At 38.7% G+C, this 19,823-nt stretch overlaps 1 protein-coding gene across 1 annotated transcript in view; it reads right to left on the bottom strand.

Moving 5' to 3' along the window:
• Window positions 1–9,398: 9,398 nt before the first annotated feature.
• OSTM1 (osteoclastogenesis associated transmembrane protein 1) overlaps window positions 9,399–19,823 on the bottom strand; it is a 32,244-nt gene continuing 21,819 nt past the window's right edge. Inside the window, exons 4-6 of the mRNA XM_031012492.3 lie at window positions 17,638–17,805; window positions 15,868–16,033; window positions 9,399–11,431 (exon numbers count right to left, since the gene is read on the bottom strand). Of these exons, the coding sequence (XP_030868352.1) occupies window positions 11,376–11,431; window positions 15,868–16,033; window positions 17,638–17,805 (390 nt within the window). The 3' untranslated portion in view covers window positions 9,399–11,375. The remainder of the gene's footprint in view (window positions 11,432–15,867; window positions 16,034–17,637; window positions 17,806–19,823) is intronic.

Consider the following 19,823-nt stretch of genomic DNA (forward strand, 5'->3'; position numbering starts at 1 on the left):
ATTAATTTTATGTGTCAACTTGACTGGGCCACAGGGTGCCCAGACATTTGATCAAACATTATTCTGGGTGTGTTTGTGAGGGTATTTCTGAATGAGCTTAGCATTAGAATCAGTAGACTGAATAAAGCAGACTGTCCTCCCCAATGTTGGTGGACCTCATCAAATTAATTGAATAGCTGAATAAAATAAAAAGGGTGATAAGATGAAACTTTTCCTGCCTGACTTCTGAGCTGGGGCATTAGTCTCCTGCCCTCATATTGGAACTACATCGACAGCTTTCCCAGGGCTGCAGCTTGCCAAATGCACATCTTGGGATGTCTCAGGTGCCATTATCACATAAGCCAATGTCTTACAGTATGTATGTATGTCATAGGAGACATTTATATGCTAAATATATATAATATATGTCATAAGAGACATATAATACATACAGAATATATAATATATAGATCATATAACATGTAGATGTTTCATATAGAATGTTATATGTGATTATGTATTTCCTATGACATATATTAAACATAAAACATATATATATAATATCTATCTCCTATGACATACATATTAATTATTAAATAGAGGCTTATGGCCAGGCATGGTGGGTCACGCCTGTAATCCCAGCACTTTGGGAGGCCGAGGCAGGCAGATTACCTGAGGTCAGGAGTTCGAGACCAGCCTGGCCAATATGGTGAAACCCCATCTCTACTGAAAATACAAAAGTTAGCTGGGCATGGTGGCATGTGCCTGTAATCCCAGCTACTTGGGAGGCTGAGGCAGGAGAATCGCTTGAACCTGGGAGATGGAGGTTGCAGTGAGCCGAGATTGCGCCACTGCACTCCAGCCTGGGCGATAGAGTGAGACTCTGTCTCAAAAAATAAAATTAAATTAAAAGTGGCTTATATATTATCATATATAATATGGCTTATATGCCATATAGCTCTCTCTCTTCTTGGTTCTGTTTTTCCTGGAGAACCCTAATACAAATCACCTCTTGACTTTTATGTCACTTGTGCGTTTTATTCTTTCTCTCTCTCTATGTGTGTGTGTGTGTGTCTATATATATATGTGTTAACTCCACATGACATCATTGTATACAGCCAGTATTTATTTAGATTTATCCATATAGTTACCCTCTACACTAATTTCCTGTTCTTGCCCCTGTGAGTTTCCAACTGGGTTTATTTATTTATTTATTTATTTATTTATTTATTTATTTATTTATTTTTCTGAGACAGAGTCTCGCTCTGTCTCCCAGGCTGGAGTGCAATGGCTCGATCTCCGCTCACTGCAAGCTCCACCTCCCGGGTTTGCACCATTCTCCCGCCTCAGCCTCCTGAGTAGCTGGGACCACAGGCGCCCGCCACCACGCCCAGCTCATTTTTTGTATTTTTAGTAGAGACGGGGTTTCACTGTTAGTCAGGATGGTCTCGATCTCCTGACCTCGTGATCCGCCCGCCTCGGCCTCCCAAAGTGCTGGGATTACAGGCGTGAGCCACCGCACCCGGCCCCAGCTGGGTTTATTTTACTTCCACCTGAAGATGTCTTTAGCATTTTTTTTTAATGCAGTCCTACTTGTGATAAATTCTTTTTGTCCTGAAATGCCTTTATTTCCCTTTTAATTTTGAAGACCATTTTTGCTAGGCATGCAATTCTAGACAATTGGTTACCCTCTTTTTTTTTTTTTTTTTTAAAGCAGACTCTCGCTCTGTCACCCAGGCTGGAGTGCAGTGGTACAATCTCAGCCCACTGCAACATTTGCCTTCTGGGTTCAAGCAATTCTCCTGCCTCAGCCTCCTGAGTAGCTGGGATTACAGGCATGCACTACCACACCCGACTAATTTTTGTATTGTTAGTAGAGATGGGGTTTCGCCATGTTGGCCAGGCTGGTCTCGAACTCCTGATCTCAAGTGATCCACCTGCCTTGGCCTCCCAAAGTGCTGGGATTATAGGCATGAGCCACCACACCTGACCAATCAATTACCTTTCAGCACTTTGAAAATATTCCATTTGTCTTCTGGGTTTCATTATTTCTCTGGAGAATCCAGCAGTAAGTCTAGTGGTTGCTCTTTTGATGGTGATGTCTTTTTTTCTCTAGCTATTTTATAAGATTTTATCTTTGGTTATCAATTACTATGAATATGCCTGGGTTTTTTATGTATTTTAAATTCTGCTTGGGTTTTTTAATCTGTGACAATGCTTTTCACCAGTTTTGAAAGTCCTCAGCTATTATCTTTTCAAAAGTTGCTTCTAGGCTGGGCACAGTGGCTCATGCCTGTAATCCCAGCACTTTGGGAGACAGAGGCGGGTGGATCACCTGAGGTCAGGAGTTCAAGATCAGCCTGGCCAACATGATGAAACCCCGTCTCTACTAAAAATACAAAAATTAGCCGGGCGTGGTGGTAGATGCCTGTAATCCCAGCTGCTCGGGAGGCTGAGGCAGGAGAATCTCTTGAACCTAGGAGGCAGAGGTTGCAGTGAGGTGAGATCACGCTATTGCACCCCAGCCTGGGCCACAGAGCGAGACTCTGTCTCAAAAAAAAAAAAAAAAAAAAAAAAGTTGCTTCTCTCACATTTTCTCTGTTCTCTGCTTTTCAGGGACTCTAAATACATTTATATTAAATCTTCTCATTGTATCCCCTATATCTCTTACCCCCCTTGTCTGTACTTATGACCTTTTTTCACTCCATGTTTCCTTCTGGAAATGTTCTTCTAATGTATTCTTAATTATGTCTTCAACTATATCTTATTTGCTATAAAACCTTTCCATTTAGTTCTTAATTTCAGCTGCTATTTGTTTTTGTTTGAGATTTTGTTCTTTTTACGGTTTCCATAATTATTAATCTTGTTTCTTGTTTTAGCTCTTCAAACCTATTAAACACATTTCAGAGCAATTTTCTGTCAAGTAAAACTTGACAACAAAAAAAGCAATCAATAAGTTCCAGTTCCACTTATGATAGAGAAAGCCAAGAAGCGTTGCTTTCACAAACTACTTTGCCTTGGGCAGAGTACAGGATGAAAGATAGCAGCAAATTAAAAAAAAAAAAAAGAGAAGAAAACTGAAATTTTAACAAATGCTTAAAGACTAAGTGTGGGCTAGTGTGATAGCTTAGAATTACTGGGAGCCACAGATACAAGGAGAGTTTAGCCCAAATTACTGGCTCTTTTTCATAGCCTCCACTGGGTATTCATAAGAAAAACTGGGGACAGAGCAGGAGAACTGAAAGAGACTCCTTTTGGTGACACAGGCATGCAGTTGACAACCAGCTACCACTGTGAGAGAGACATGAAACCCAGGTCCTTCTCTTACATAAAGAAAAAGCCATCTGCCACCAGGGGAGTGATACAAAACCTCCTATCCCCTGGTGTCAGCCAACAAAGTTGGCTGTAGGCAGGGAGGAGTTGAAGCAAAAACCATCTGCCGTTGGACGGGGCAAGGAAACACACTTGTGACCATGATCCTGCACTGATACAAAGCAGAGGTTTGCCGCCAGTGAGAGAGGGACAGGAAACTCACTCTCACCTAAGACCCCACAATTACAAAACAAGGTCTGAGTGCCACGGAGAAAGGGGACCCAGCCCTGAAGCTCACACCCCCATAGCTTGCATGAGACTGAGGCTGGAGGAGGAGAACCGCCTCCTGCCTCAACCATAAGCCTTGCACAAAGTAGTAAGCAATAGATTTCTACAGCTGAGGAGGGGCAGGAGCAGAGAGAAAGAGATATCATCGGTGGTACAAGTGTGCAGAGTCTGCTAAAAGCTGAGGGTGGAGCAGGAACACTGAGAAAAACTCTGGCACTCTAGGCCACACACTAAGCCCACAGCAGCAGCAGCCCACCCCTGAAGAATTTGAAATCTGTGATATACTGAAAGTAACTATAGCAGCAACAAACTCAAACCCAGATCAACTATTTATTAGAGTTATTTGCCTCTCCCCCAACACTAATGGCCTAATAGAAAGACAGCTGTGCCCATTTCCAGATATAAATACTATTTACCTCAGTTTCTACTGTTCTTTAACATGCACCATCTGACATTTAATCAACAATTATAAGACATTTTAAAAAGTAAGACTTTGGGAGGCCGAGGCGGGCGGATCACGAGGTCAGGAGATCGAGACCATACTGGCTAACATGGTGAAACCCCGTCTCTACTAAAAATACAAAAAATTAGCTGGGCTTGGTGGCGGGCACCTGTAGTCCCAGCTACTCAGGAGGCTGAGGCAGGAAAATGGTGTGAACCTGGGAGGCGGAGCTTACAGTGAGCCGAGATCGTGCCACTGCACTCCAGCCTGGGTGACAGAGCGAGACTCCATCTCAAAAAAAATAAAAAGTAAGAAAAAAACGATCCATTATCAAGAGATAAAAGTAGTCAACAGAACCAGATCCAGAGATGACCCAGATATTGATATTATCAGATAGAAACTTTAAAACAACTATGATTAAAATGCTAAAGGACCTAGTGGAATGGATGGACACTATATATAAATAGATTGGGAATTTCAGCAGAGAGATGGAAACTGTAAAAAAAAGAGTTAAATAAAAATGTTAGAAATAAAAATATGATATTAAGAGATAAAGAATCTCTTCAACACGCTTATTGGTGGACTAAACACAGCACAAGAGAGAATCAGTAAGCCTGAAATAGGTTAACAGAAATAATCCAAATTGAAACACAAAGAAAAATAGAGTGTATAAAAGAAAACAGCACATCCAACAGAGCCATGAGACAATATCAAATGGCCTAACATAAATCTAATTGCAGTCTCAGAGGAATATTTGATGATATAATTGTTGAGAATTTTCTAAAATTAATAAAAAACAACAAACAGATCCAAGAGGTTTGGAGAATCTCAAGCAAAAGAAATACAAAGAAAAACACACCCAGAGGCTGGGCACGGTAGTTCATGCTTGCAATCCCAGCACTTTGGGAGGCCAAGGCGAGAGGATTGTTTGATCACAGTTGTTCCAGACCAGCCTGGCAACATGGGGAAACCTCATCTCTACTAAAAAAAAAAAAAAAGAAAAAGAAAAAGAAAAGAAACGAAAAGAAAAAAAAGCTGGGTATGGTGGCACATGCATGTAATGATAGGTACTTAGGAGGCTAAGGTGGGAGGATTGCTTGAGCCCAGGAGGCAGAGGTTGCAGAGAGCTGAGGTCACACCACTGCACTCCAGCCTGGGCAACAGAGTCGACCCTGTATCAAAAAAAAAAGGCACATCATAGTTTAACTGCTGAAAATTAAAAAAAAAACGATATCTAGAAGGCAGCAAGAAAAAAAAATTACATATAGATGAACAAAATTTAGAATTACAGCAGAACTCTCAACAGAAACTTTGCAAGCCAGGAGGCAACGGAGTAATTTCTTTAAAGTATTAGAAAACTTAGACTTTACCACAATCCTATCAGGTAACTTGAAATCTTGGTGTTGGTGAGGCTAATCAGGGCTAGAATTGAGAAGAAAGATGGTGGTACTGTGGGAACAACAGTAAATGACAGGGCTTAGATGCAAGGTGCTGGGGTGCACCTGAGAGCCAGAATGACATGGGTATGCCTCTTGAAATCAGACCATCAATAAGCAAGGTCCCCAAACCCAAAATGGGTTTTTCAGAGCCAGACCACATCAGACTACATTCTCTAAATCACTTTCAGCACAGTGGAGTTGGTTACAAGCAAAATTGCATAACTGCAGTGCCCAGCTAAGCACCTATTCCCCAGTGTCTCAAAGACATAGAATGAATGGTACAGATTGTGACAAGAGCAAAACTACAAAGGATAGTTCCTATGATTTCATCTATTGTGATATCAGGAGACAGGAAGAAGGTGAACAGATAATCTGCTGATGCAGAGGTCACAGACCCAGGAGGAACTGAAGCAGCTAAACACCCATGTGCTCCTATTTGAGATACTGGATTGAAGCAAGGGGTAAGTCCTGAATGGATGGTGGGCCAAATGTGCCAAGTAGTGCAAGGTCAAGCAGAACTTCAATCCTTTCCATAATCTCCATCATTTCCCAAAAGCTTAAAAATATACAATCTAATTTTACAATTTCTTTTTATTTATTTATTTATTTTTTTGAGACGGAGTCTCGCTCTGTGGCCCAGGCTGGAGTGCAGTGGTGCAATCTCAGCTCACGGCAAGCTCCGCCTCCCAGGTTCACACCATTCTCCTGCCTCAGCCTCCCAAGTAGCTGGGACTCCAGGCGCCCACCACCACACCAGGCTAATTTTTTGTATTTTTTAGTAGAGACAGGGTTTCACCGTGTTAGCCAGGATGGTCTCGATCTCCTGACCTTGTGATCCGCCTGCCTCGGCCTCCCAAATTGCTGGGATTACAGGCATGAGCCACCACGCCCAGCCTAATTTTACAATTTCTATGCATGCACTCTTCAAGACAAGTGACCCCCAACTTCCCTTTTCCGTGTAGACTGCTACCTCTAGTTCATTCATATACATTCAGGAATCACAGGACGAAACCACGATTGGGGGTAGTGGAAATTTGATCTAGAGAGTCTACTTGCTTACTCTCCTTCTTTATGCTATCCTTATGCTAGTTGTTTGCCTGCACCACAGTAAGAGAAAAGCAGCAAGAGGGAACATGAGCATGGGGTGGGGAGGGAGGTGGGTGGGTGTTGGATTTTGACTGCTCAGAGTCCCTGGGTTATACAAGTAAACATTGTGCCTTATTTAATGGAGGACAGCCAAGATATAAAGAGGGTTTCAAAAAGCCATGGCCAAGCAAGCCCTTAGTATCTCAGCTTCTATTACGTTACTGGCAATAGCACTACAAATCAATGTAGAAAATGAGGTACTAGTAGGAGAGAGAGGAAAAGGAAGAAATAGCTGATCACCTCTGGAAAGAGGGATGGCTGCAAGGCTTTCTGCTGTGGGCCCCTGCCTCTAAAGATACCCAATACAGTGACAGTAGCCTTCTCCTACCTTCTTTTTACTTTTTGCTGGAATGCAGTAGTGCAATCTCGGCTCATTGCAAACTCTGCCTCCTGCGATTCTCCTGCCTCAGCCTCCCGAGTAGCTGGGATTACAGGCACGCACCACCACGCCTGGCTAATTTTTAGTAGAGAAGGGGTTTCACCACGTTGGCCAAGCTGGTCTCAAATGATCCACCAGCCTCAGCCTCCCAGTGTTGGGATTACAGGCGTGACCTACCGCATCCAGCCCTTCTCCTACCTTCGTGTGATCACTCTTCTGTTTCAGAAGTCAAAACAGGACAAGCAACTAATAATTTTCAATTCTGCCTATCTATACTCTAGTTGTATACAATTATCTGAGAAATTACAATTGAATTATTTTCCACTTCCAATGCTATTGGGCAAATCAGACATGATCCTGAGCATTTGAGACAATGGAGGAATTACCACAATTTCTAGCTAAAATGAACCTATCATTCCTTTTACTTTTTAATTTTAAAAATATGAGATGGGGGTCTCACTTTGTTGCCCACGCTGATCTTGAACTCCTGGCCTCAAGCGATCACCCTGCCTCAGCCTTCCAAAGTGTTGGGATTACAGGCAGGAGTCACTGCACCCAGCATCATTCATTTTAAAGCTCTGAAATCTTTTGATTACATTGGGGTATTGAGATGGATTTTTTTTTTTTTTTTTTTGAGACAGGGTCTTGTTCTGTCACTCAGGCTGGGGTACAGTGGCACAATCTTGGCTCACTGCAACCTCTGCCTCCTAGACTCAAGTGATCCTCCCACCTCAGCCTCCTGAGTAGATGGGACTACAGGTACACACCATGATGCTCAGCTAGTTTTCTAATTTCTTGTAGAGACAAGGTCTCACTATATTGCCCAGGCTGGTGTCAAACTCATGGGCTCAAGTGATCCTCCCGCTTCAGCCTCCCAAAGTACTGGGATTACAGGTCTCAGTCACCACACCCAGCAGATTTAAAAAAATACCTGTTTATCACAAGAAAAACATATTTAAAAAATCATTATTGCAAAGCTCCACACTGTAAGAAGCATGGATCAGTCAAATTATCTTTTAAAAGCCCTCTTTAATTCCAAGGAGACAAAGAAAGTTATTGGTCATTAAACATGTTACATGTATGACTAATATTTATTATAGCTAATATAATAGTTTAGAACAAGGAAATTTAGTAGAGTTGTAACATTTTGGTGCTACATGTATAATTCAGCATAAGCCAAAGCCTTTTTAAAATAACCAATACTATCATTTTATGAAATCTTTACAAGATAAGCACAGTAGTACAATATTTAAGCATCTCAAGTCTCCATTTAAGAGTTGACTATCAAAGAATGACTGTTATAAATAAAAAGCTCTATGATGTTCTGCTTATTTAGTTAATAAGGTAGGGAAATAAGTGACATACTTTTTAGAAGAATCCATGCAGTGGACAGAAAGTCAGATTAGGTAGTCTCTAGGGATCCATCCAGCTCTGGGAATCTATCATCAGATGGCCTCTAAGGTTTCTTCTAGCTCAGAAAATAGAGGTACTTGGAACATAATTTTTTAAATTTTAAATGGTTATATAGGTTAATAGTATTTTTTGCTTTTCAAAATTCATTGCTGGTGATGTCTATTACTTATTTGATGTCATGTCTTTGGCCAGGAATGCAATCCTAATTAGCATTTTTCCAGGAAAACATTTCATTTTATAGGGAGCATATCCCAGAAACATTAGAAAATACTAGTCCCAATATAAGTAACATTTACCAACTAGACTCTGGGCTACACTTTAAAATATCTGATGTTCAGCCAGGTGTGGTGCTTATGCTTGTAATCCCAGCACTTTGGGAGGCTAAGGCAGGAGGATCACTTGAACTCAGGAGTTCAAGACCAGCTTGGGCAACATAGTGAGACACTGTCTCTACAAAAAAAAAAAAAAAAATTTAATTATCAAAAAAAAAGAAAAAATATATCTGATGTTATTTCTATCTCTCAAGTTCAACAATAAATAATCCAAAGTACATTTTTATTTGCAGCAAAATTTAAGACAGACAGTACTTTCCTTTTTCTTTTCTTTTTTTTTTTTTGAGACAAGGTCTGGCTCTGTCACCCAGGTTGGAATGCAGTGGTACAATCTCGGCTCATTGCAACCTCCGCCTCCCGGGCTCAAGACATCCTCCCATCTCAGCCTCCCAAGCAGCTAGGACTACAGGCACTTACCACCATACCCAGCTAATTTTTGTATTTTTTGCAGAGACAGTGTTTCGCCGTGTTGCCCAGGCTGGTCTCGAACTCATAAGCTCCAGCGATCTGCTTCAGCCTCCCAAAGTGCTGCAAATACAGGTATGAGACACTGTGTCCAGCTGATGGTACTCATAAAAGTAGGCATCTAAACTCAATACCTGAAAAACAAATGTGATGTTAAATTACATCTGAAATTTTAAAAATGTATTTAAAAATCCAAATAAAGCTTACAATTTCCTTATTTCCTTTATTTTAACGTGTCAAAAAAACACTTAAAGATATTCTTGTAAATACATATAAGCTGTGTGTCAGCATTCAGTACTATGCAAATAATTTTTCAATATGACAAAATGAAAAATTTACACACTTTAGGGTAGCGCTTAATACTTATCTTTGAAATCTATTGCTGATGCTAGGTCTAAAGAGCAATGACTCAACCAGAAAAAATAGTAAAGGCTGACTTTTCCTTTTTAAAGTGCTTATTAGCTTTATATCCAAAAACAATGGTTTTTACAAATACATAATACTGAAAGGTGCTCAAAAAGTCACCACTTACAGAATTGAACATGTCATTTTCTAACTCTGCACGTGTAAACTTGTTTAACTGCATTAATGAAGATTGCTTCAAATGGCTCTCAATCATATGCTTCAAATCAAGACAGTGCTAAGTTCCAGCAGCATAAACAGTGACAGCAGAACAAACCCCAGCACATTTTCAGTGGATCACAGCAGATCAGAGAAAGTGTAACAGCTTTTGAGTATGTTATACATCCAAGAGCCTTATATTTCACTCCACATATACAGTAAACATAAAAGAAAAAAGAAACACTTTGTCTCCCTATAGAGCATTTTATAGTATAGGAAGGGATTCAAATTCTCTTTTTAACAAAACACTTGTTTCTATATAGAGGAGATTTTATATTCTTAATGTTTACAACAAAGCCTATTTCCACCAAAAAAGCAAGAAGAAATTAATAAATGAAATCCTGAACTCTAAAAACCTAAGAAATAAAATTGTGAACAATTCTGAAATGGAGTGTTTTTTTTAAAGGCTAATACAAACATACCAAAATAGAATTTCTGAGCATGAAATATGTGATTTCATTTCAATCGGATCACTTTCATCTGATTGAAATAATTTAGAAACAATAAGGATGATCTTAATCTCACTATTTTCTGCATGAGACTATCGTTCCGATTCATCCCCTCAATACACACCACTGTCCAACAGTCTTACAGTGAGCATCCTCTCAGGTCCCTTTCTGCTCGCTGAACCTTAAGCTGGTTTTACCCCTCCTGTCTCTCTTCTCCAAAATCCTCTATATATCTTAAGAAGAAAATATTCCTTTAAAAAATGACAATTTAAATACAGTGTGATAATGCTACATTTGATTTAAAGTAGTAATAAATTATAAATCGCCAAATAACTTAATGTAATTCACGATGCAAATCCTTGGTATAAAAATAATCCATATTGCCCTGAATGTAATAAAGCAATCCAGTGATTTTTAAATTACTTATGAAATAAAGGCAAAAATAAGATGTAAAATACTATTTATAAAAGTCAAGTAAGAAACCAGTTACCATAAATCTTTTTACAAAGATAAATGTAATGTGGCTTACTACTTTTAAAAATTGTCAGGGAGGTTTGCAATCAGTGGTTTCAAAAATGACTCTAGGGAAACTAGAGACTGAATTATATATTATTGTGATGTACAACATATTAACTATATATATAACAATAATACTGCAATGGGGGGTAATTAATCTTTGGGCCTGCTACTTCCTAACAAGTACATTTCTTTTTCAAAGTCTTTCCTGTAACTGATTAATTTTTAAATGTTAGTTTTCAAAAACTTTTCTACTTGAGATACTTATGTTAGTAAGAAGATACCAGAAGTCTAGAACAGTAATAAAATGCCTATAAAATAAAATAATGATTGTTCTTGCATGTTCTGTTATTGTGACAAATACACATTAAAATAGATAACATTGCTATGCCTGGAAATTAAAAATATCCAAATCTGTTAGAAAGAAGTGGAAAAGGAAAGAAAAATCGAAAATTCTTATTTAAAAATGGATCTGAAGTCCTTGTATTTCTTAAGAACTTGACTTGTCAAATCACAGTTTATCTTCTTTCTGAAACCAAGTTGTGTCTTCCACCATTCATTCACGTGATATGTCAATTCTCCATTTTGTAGGTCTCAGTTTGAATTTTCCTGAATATTTGCAAAACTGGTACTGGACTTGAGACGTTTGGCTAGATAAATCAAAAGAATTATATTTTAATTTAAATTTAATTATCAAACATGATTATTTACTATTTTTATGTAATCTATAGTATTTGTCTATTAATTCTATGTTTGAATCCTAACAGTTCCAGCCTTATAAGAATTAAAACCTAATTAAAACTTTTTTCTACCAACCTCAAAAAAACATAGCTTTGTTAGAAATTGCACATGACTTTGTTAGAAGCAGTACAAATAAAACAACATCATTTATATCTTCTTGAACATCACAATCTTAAATATGTAATGTAGGTGAAATAAATGTACTTAGACAATGAAAGTGCTATAAGGTAGAATAACAAAATTATACATCTAAAAGTCTAAGTTAGAAATCCAAATCTGAATTTGTCTTAAAAGAATTCAGTGAAAACTTCCCCAACCTAATAAAGAGCATGTACAAAGATTCTATAGCAATCATTATGCTTAACTGTGAAAGACTGAATGATTTTTCCCCCTAAGATCTGGAATAAGACGAAAATACCTGGTCTTGCTTGACATCATGCCACTAATTTATCACCAGCGCAACAAGGCAAGAGAAAGAAAAGGAAAGCTATACATATTGGAAAGAAAGAAAGAAAACTGCTTCTATTTTCAGATAAAAAAAAATCAGTGAAAGAACTCTCTAATGGGAAAAAAAAAAAAAAACATTTTAATGACCCTCAAAGAAAAGTGAGTTGTATATTATTATGGAACTCTGTATTGTAAAAAAAAAAAAATTTTAATGACCCTCAAAGAAAAGTGAGTTTTATGTTATATAAACACACAAACACATATGGCTGCTAACAAAATACGTTACCATCAATTCTGATTTGATGCTAATGGGACTGAGTCATTAAGGTTAATAAAACAAATCATGGCTATTTGGCTTGGTAATATGTTTTGTACTTATAGTTAAACATGAATGTTTCTCATGTTCTAGAAATGAAAAGCAATCATGCCCACAGTGAGAGTATTTTATACTGAGTAACTAAGAGTCTCCCTACTTCAGAGCTTCACAAAACTTGGGTAGGGGTTATGATTTAGAAGCTCTGCAATGGGACCCTAGTACCTGTACTTTTTTTTTAAAGCTCTGCAGATAATTCTGATGTGTAGCCAAGGATGAGAACCAGCGTTTCTGGTTTCTTTTATTTTATTTTATTTTAATTTATTTATTTTATTTTTTTTGAGACAGACTCTCGGCTTTGTCACCCAGGCTGGAGTGCAATGGCTCGATCTTGGCTCACTGCAAGCTCCGCCTCCCAGGTTCACACCATTCTCCTGCCTCAGCCTCCCAAGTAGCTGGGACTACAGGTGCCCACCACCACGCCCAGCTAATTTTTTTTTTTTTTTTTTTTTTTGGTATTTTTAGTAGAGACGGGATTTCACCGTGTTAGCCAGGACGGTCTTGATCTCCTGACCTCATGATCCGTCCGCCCCGGCCTCCCAAAGTGCTGCGATTACAGGCGTGAGCCACAGCGCCTGACCTACCAATGTCTCTGGTTTCTTTTTTTTCTTTTTTTTTTTGAGACGGAGTCTCACTCTGTCGCCCAGGCTGGAGTGCAGTGGCGGGATCTCAGCTCACTGCAACCTCTGCCTCCCGGGTTCAAGCGATTCTCCTGCCTCAGCCTCCCGAGTAGCTGGGACTACAGGCGTCTGCCACCACATCCAGCTAATTTTTTTTGTATTTTTTAGTACAGATGGGGTTTCACCGTGTTAGCCAGGATGGTCTCAATCTCCTGACCTCATGATCCACCTGCCTCGGCCTCCCAAAGTGCTGGGATTACAGGCGTGAGCCACCGCGCCCGGCCTGTCTCTGGTTTCTATCAACTGTAAGTGGAAAATCACAACATGACTTCCTGGACGAGTGTACTGCTTCAGCTTAAAATAAAGGGAAAACTTAAACTAAAAACATTGGCCTAAACTAAAATCTACTTCTTAAGCCTTCAGTAGATTTGGGAGGCAAACCAAATCAATAGTTTGGGTTTCTGAGAATTACTTTGTTAAAAACTACTAGAAGTGATCTAGCTTCTGACTAAATTTCAAATGACTTAATAAACTGGCCAAGTTAAATATGAATGAGTACATACACCTACATCTTCCTTGCCTTTATATTCCCTACCTGATAAATCCCCACATCCTTTAAAATTCTAGCCCAGGGATCATCTAACGGTGAATTTCAACACCTCTAATGCAGTTAGCTCCTCCCTTCAGGCAGGGAAGACAAACAAATAAAGTAGAGAATAAATGAAAAAGATGATTTAAATAACCAATTATTTAATTTAAATTAGTTTAAGTGATTAAGTGCCATTAAAGAAAGACGGCACAGAAGAACAAATGGAGAGGTGTGTTCTTAGACTGGGGAGTCATAAGAGGTCTCTTTGAGCAAGTAACTTTAGAGCTAAGAACTGGCTTGCAAGAAGCCAGGTAAGGAAAGAGGGAAGGGCCTTGGAAAAGGGGCAGTGTGAATGAGCTTGGTAGTGGAGAAGAACAGAAAGGAACCAGACTGTCCACAGCACCATGAGCAATGAGGAGAATGGATGTGACGAGTTTAGAAAGGTGGCTATGGGCCAGGTCATGTACAGCTTGGAGAGCAGACCCTGGAAAGTAAGTTTGGATTTATTCTAGGTACAATGGGAATACATTAAGGGTTCCAAGTTAGTCGAGAAACATGGTGAATTTGTGTTTAAAAAATTATTCTAGCCACTATGTGGCGTATGGATTTTAGTACATCAAGAAATGGAAGGAGGGATACCAGTTAAGGGGCTCTTGCATTAGTACAGATAAGAGATGAAGATCGTTTGGGCTAGGGTTTACCAGTGGAGGGAGAGAGATGACTGACTAAGTAGGACTGGCAGCATACTTGCTAATGAATTAAAAGGGGATGAGAGGGGAATGTGGGAATGGAAAAATAAAAGAAAGAAAATAATTAAGAAATGACTACAAGGTTTGTGGCTTCCATAGCAAATAGTGACACTGGTAGTGACTTTTACTTTGACAGCAAACAAAAAATCCTGATCAGAAGCAGTAAATACTTTCCATAAAGTTAAATAGATTTGCAAGGCAAATAAGATGCTAAACTTTAAAAGTATACCAAGCTCTGAAAAATAGTTTCTCAATGGTGAGGTGCCCACAATATTTTGCTATTATTCTAAGTAAGTGCTTTAAGGACCTGAGCTACTACATATTTACAGAATGCTGGCAGCCTTCAAAAAAGCTTTAATAAATACACCCATGACAAAAACTCTCTCCTCTAGTAGCTAGCATTTTAAGGTGAGAAAACATTACAAATTCAGTTCAAACTGATCTACAGGTAACCTTTTTTTAAAAAAATTAGATATATTAGAAGTGAAGTTAGATGAAGTAGTGATAGAAATTTACAGGGAAAAGAATTTTTATATCAGACATTCCTAGACTACAAATAGTATTTTAGAGAAAAGAAAATTAACCTTTTCCCCTAAACAGTTCTCTTTTTTAAAAACTAAAATTATTAAGGCATAAGCCCATACTTTCATTCTGATAATAAACAAGAAAGCCACGTGACTTAGAAGCCACTCTTCCTTAGCTGGATGGGATCTCTAGTTAGTGCTTCTTTTGCTCTGGCCTATTTCATAGGGAGAAAGAAAGGGAATTAATATGTATTGAGCATATACTATTATATCAAGTAATCTCCTTGGAACTACGATTCCAATTTGTTCACAAACAAACTGTCTGTTATGTCAGCTATAGTTTCTTCCTGCCTGCCACACTTAGGTGGTTCTACCATGACTCCGATGGGTCTAAGAGCTGTCTGTATCTCCCTGCTATTGCCATGTTAGGAGTGCAAAGCCTCTGTTGTTATTCTTCTGTTGTTGCCAACCTTATTCCAGGGGTAATCTAGCTTTCTCAATTTAATCATCTGAAAGACACCGTGTTTTAACTTTTTTTTTTTTTTTTTTTTTTTTTTTTGTTGATACAGTCTCACTCTGTCTCCCAGGCTGGAGTGCAGTGGTGCGATCTCGGTTCACTGCAACCTCCGCCTCCCAAGTTCAAATGATTCTCCTGCCTCAGCCTCCCGAGTAGCTGGAACTACAGGCATGCGCCACCATGCCCGGCTAATTTTTTGCATTTTTAGTAGAGATGGGGTTTCACCGTGTTAGCCAGGATGGTCTCGATCTCCTGACCTCATGATCCGCCCGCCTCATCCTCCCAAAGTGCTGGCATTACAGGCATGAGCCACTGCACCTAGCCCTGTTTTAACTTTTTATTGTCTACACTTATAAAATTTTCACAGATCTCTTTCACTAGTAAGCATGATTGTAAAACTTAAAGCGGAGAGTCCTTTTAGGCTAATCTACTTTGAGTTCTCAGAGTAGCTATCATTTCTAAAACAGGCCTAAATTTTTAAAATACAGGCTTTTATCTATAAAATAAATAATTGTAAAAAACTTACGCAGAATGAGTTTGCGTTTCTTTTGCTCTGAGTGAAGAAAGCTACTAAGGTAGAAGACAACAGGTAGAAAGAGAATGAACACAGAAACAGCAATTACAGGCACTGTGTCACTGCAAGGGACTGAACAGTTGAAAGTTCGACTCCATAGTTTTCGAGTGATGTTCATCTGGAACAAGAACAAACAATATCTTTCTATTTTATATTTAACTTGTCTTCAATTTCTTATAATTATTTTGCTAATAACTAAACAGGAATCTAGAATTTAGACTCAATACATACCTCTAAAAACCTACTGATAGTTGAGGACAACTTCTTCTGCCAGGAAAAAAACCTGGTTCAAAATACAGTCATTGTAGAAATTTATATCCATACACAAATTTCATATTCTAAGTCCATAATACTGACCAAAGTATTCTAGAATGTCAACCATTTGTACATTCAAACAAAGAACTTATATGAAGCAGAATATAGTTAGGCCCTGTTTTATTCATTTACAAAATATTTATTATTTATTGAGAGCCTACTAGAAACCAGGTACTGTTTTAGGCAATAGGAATGGAGCAGTAAAAACAAACAAAAAGCCACACTGTACATTTCATTTTAAGTACTTTTTACCATCTCGAATATTATTGGTTCTTATAGTTCCCTCTGAGCTGTTGTGATAATTCACACATTCTCAATTCTTAAGCTCATTAATTCTGACCTCAAGTTCTCTACTTTGAGCCAATAATTTCTCAGTTTCCTCTAATGCCCCAAAACTCCAGCATCATAGTGCCTAAAAAGGCATGATTGCCATCTAGTGGCAGCCTATGTAAAGGCAGGCTATAAAATGGAGAAAAAAAAATTTTTTTTGACCATTCAATTAATACATGTTTATTAAGCCCATTATATGCTAGACTGTCCTAAATACTGTCCTAAATACTGAATAGTGAACAAAAAAAGCCTAAGTCCTTGCCCTCATGTGGCTTATATTTTAGTGAGGAAGACAGACTAAAAATAAATAAATATTTTCAGATGGTAATAGATATAAGAAAATAAAACAATGTAATAGGAAGTGATTGAGGAATGGCTTCTGAAACATGTAGTGAAATCCAGAAACATCTTTTTTTTTTTTTTTTTTTGAGACGGAGTCTCGCTCTGTCGCCCAGGCTGGAGTGCACTGGCACGATCTCAGCTCACTGCAACCTCTCCCTCCCGGTTTCAAGCGATTCTCCTGCCTCAGCCTCCTGAGTAGCTGGGATAACAGGCGTGTGCCACTACACCTGGCTAATTTTTCTATTTTTAGTAGAGATGGGGTTTCACCATGTTGGTCAGGCTGGTCTTGAACTCCTGACTTCGTGATCTGCCCACCTCAGCCTCCCAAAGTACTGGGATTACAGGTGTAGTCACCATGCCCAGCTCAGAAACTTCTTAAATTAGCAACAAGTGCACAAGAAACTGAAATATAAACATATAACAATACCTACACCTCTGCAAATGGCACATATTTTCAAATTTAAAAAGATTAAAATGTACCAAATCATCAACTCACTTATGAAGTACCTAATTAATTTCTGTTTTATTTTTATCCTAACCATGAGACTACTAAGGAAACATCCATTTTGGTTTAACAGACCAGGATATTCTAAAACTTTACTACTTTATAACTAGTTATTTTTGGTTGAAGACAGAATATGCAGATTCCACCCTATCACCAAAAAGAATAATCATACTGAAGGTACATTCAATAACACTCTAAAATATGTATCACATCAGAAGCAAAGTACTTACTGCATCTTCCACATCAATGCATAAATGTGTTCCAGGTTCAGCCTTATTCTCAAGTTCATTCATTTTTTGCATTTCACTGTACAGACTACTCAGAGTTTTGTATGCTTCACGGCAGTTTTTGCATACTTCTGAATAATTTTTTGTCTGTAAAAGACTATGTGCATTCCCCTAAAATGACAAAGGCACATGTAATATATACAATAAACATTATACACAATATCTCTTTAATGTAAGCTATTTACGCTTCTAGAAGACAGGAAACAATATGGTGTGTTAAAGTGCTAAGCTGTGATGTTGAGTAGGTTACTAAATCACTCTGAGTCTCAGTTTTATCATCTATAAAATAAAACGACCTCTACCTGTATTATAAGTTCGAAGGATTAGAGAGACCCGGTATGTGAAGCAGATGGCAAACTGTTTGGAACTTTCTAGGTGCCTCTAAATTTTCAAAACTGCTGCATTAGCTAATGTTAACTGAGGATAACAATAATTCATATGCCAAATGACTAGTAACTAAATACAAAATTTCCTAAATTATCTCATCATCACAAACCTGCACTTATCTATCCTACTCTCACTGAATAAATAAAATAGGTTCCTGCCTATGCTGACTTGAACACCATAGTTTACCTTACTGAGACAGAACTTTTTAAATGGAAAGGGAAAAGGCACCAAAACTGCATCCCCACTCAACTCTCTTATCACAAGGCTCATAATCCAGGCCTTTCTAGTCAACAAAAAGGGCCAAATACCAAAGAATTGTATAACCTAAAATGAAGATAGTGGAGGTACATAAAATATTATGCTACTAAATCTCAATATTTTGTACTTCTAGACTGACACTTGTCTTTTCAAGAATAAGTTTGCTAAACAGTCAGTTCACACCTTTGCTTTCTATGCCCTTTATTCTTTACCTTGTAGTATGAAGAAAGAATAAACTGAACATTGGGATGAAAGAGAAAAGAGAAAAATCAAAGTAATTACACTGATGTTGGCCCAACAATGTTACCCTCACCATCTACTTGACAGAAAAACTAAGTCTCTCCTTAGTCTGCTACAAGAAATAGCCCATTGCTTGTTTTTCACAGAACAATTGTGCACTTAGTTAAAAATTGAGCACAGGGCCGGGCGCGATGGTTCACGCCTGTAAACCCAGCACTTTGGGAGGCCGAGGTGGGCGGATCACAAGGTCAGGAGATCGAGACCATCCTGGCTAACACGGTGAAACCCCATCTCTACTAAAAATACAAAAATTAGCCGGGCGTGGTGGCGGGCGCCTGTAGTCCCAGCTACTTGGGAGGCTGAGGCAGGAGAATGGCGTGAACCCGGGAGGCGGAGCTTGCAGAAGCCGAGATCGCGCCACTGCACTATAGCCTGGGTGACAGAGCGAGACTCCGTCTCAAAAAAAAAAAAAAAAATTTTGAGCACATAATCCATTTAGCTAAAATTGTGCACATAATCTTGATGGGGAGTAGTTTAACCTTTTTTTTTTTTTTTTTTCGAGACACGGTCTTGCTATTTTGCCCAGGCTAATTTCTAACTCCTGGGCTCAAATGATCCTCCCACCTCAACCTTCCAAAGTGCTGGGATTACAGGCAGGTGCCACCATACCTGGCCACAATTTTTATTCAAATTTAAAATGCACATATCTTTTGATAATGTGAAAGTTGCAGACATTAGGATGAAATCATCTTTTGACAGACCCAGACAAAATAGAGACAAAAAGAGTCCTTGTTTCCAAGGACTTTCTAAAAACCCCACAATAAACCCTTTCACGCCCTTCATTGCAACTCCTGCTTTCACATGGTTTATCACTGCCATTCTTTAGGACTGCAGTAATTCAGATAAGATGCACTCAAAAGAACACTTGCCCAGTAATGGCATCTCCACCAATGAACTGACAACATGGCTTTGAGCCTCTGGAACCAACGAACTCAGTTTCCAAGCAGCTTGTGTGAACCTTTCCCTTTTTGCTAATAAAAGCTTCCCTTTACCCTTCCCTCACTGGTGGTTTGCCAGTGCATTCCAAATTATGATACTCCTTTCTTATTCCCTAATAAACATCATATTTGGAGATAATTTTCTCTAGTGTCTTTTTCTTAGGCTGCCAATATAGTAATTCCACTTCTAGAAATCTACCAAACTCATACAAGTACTCTAAGTTAAACGAAAAGAAGACTGTTTAT

Source organism: Gorilla gorilla, chromosome 5 (assembly GCF_029281585.2).
Source record: "Gorilla gorilla gorilla isolate KB3781 chromosome 5, NHGRI_mGorGor1-v2.1_pri, whole genome shotgun sequence".
Lineage (NCBI taxonomy): Eukaryota > Metazoa > Chordata > Mammalia > Primates > Hominidae > Gorilla > Gorilla gorilla.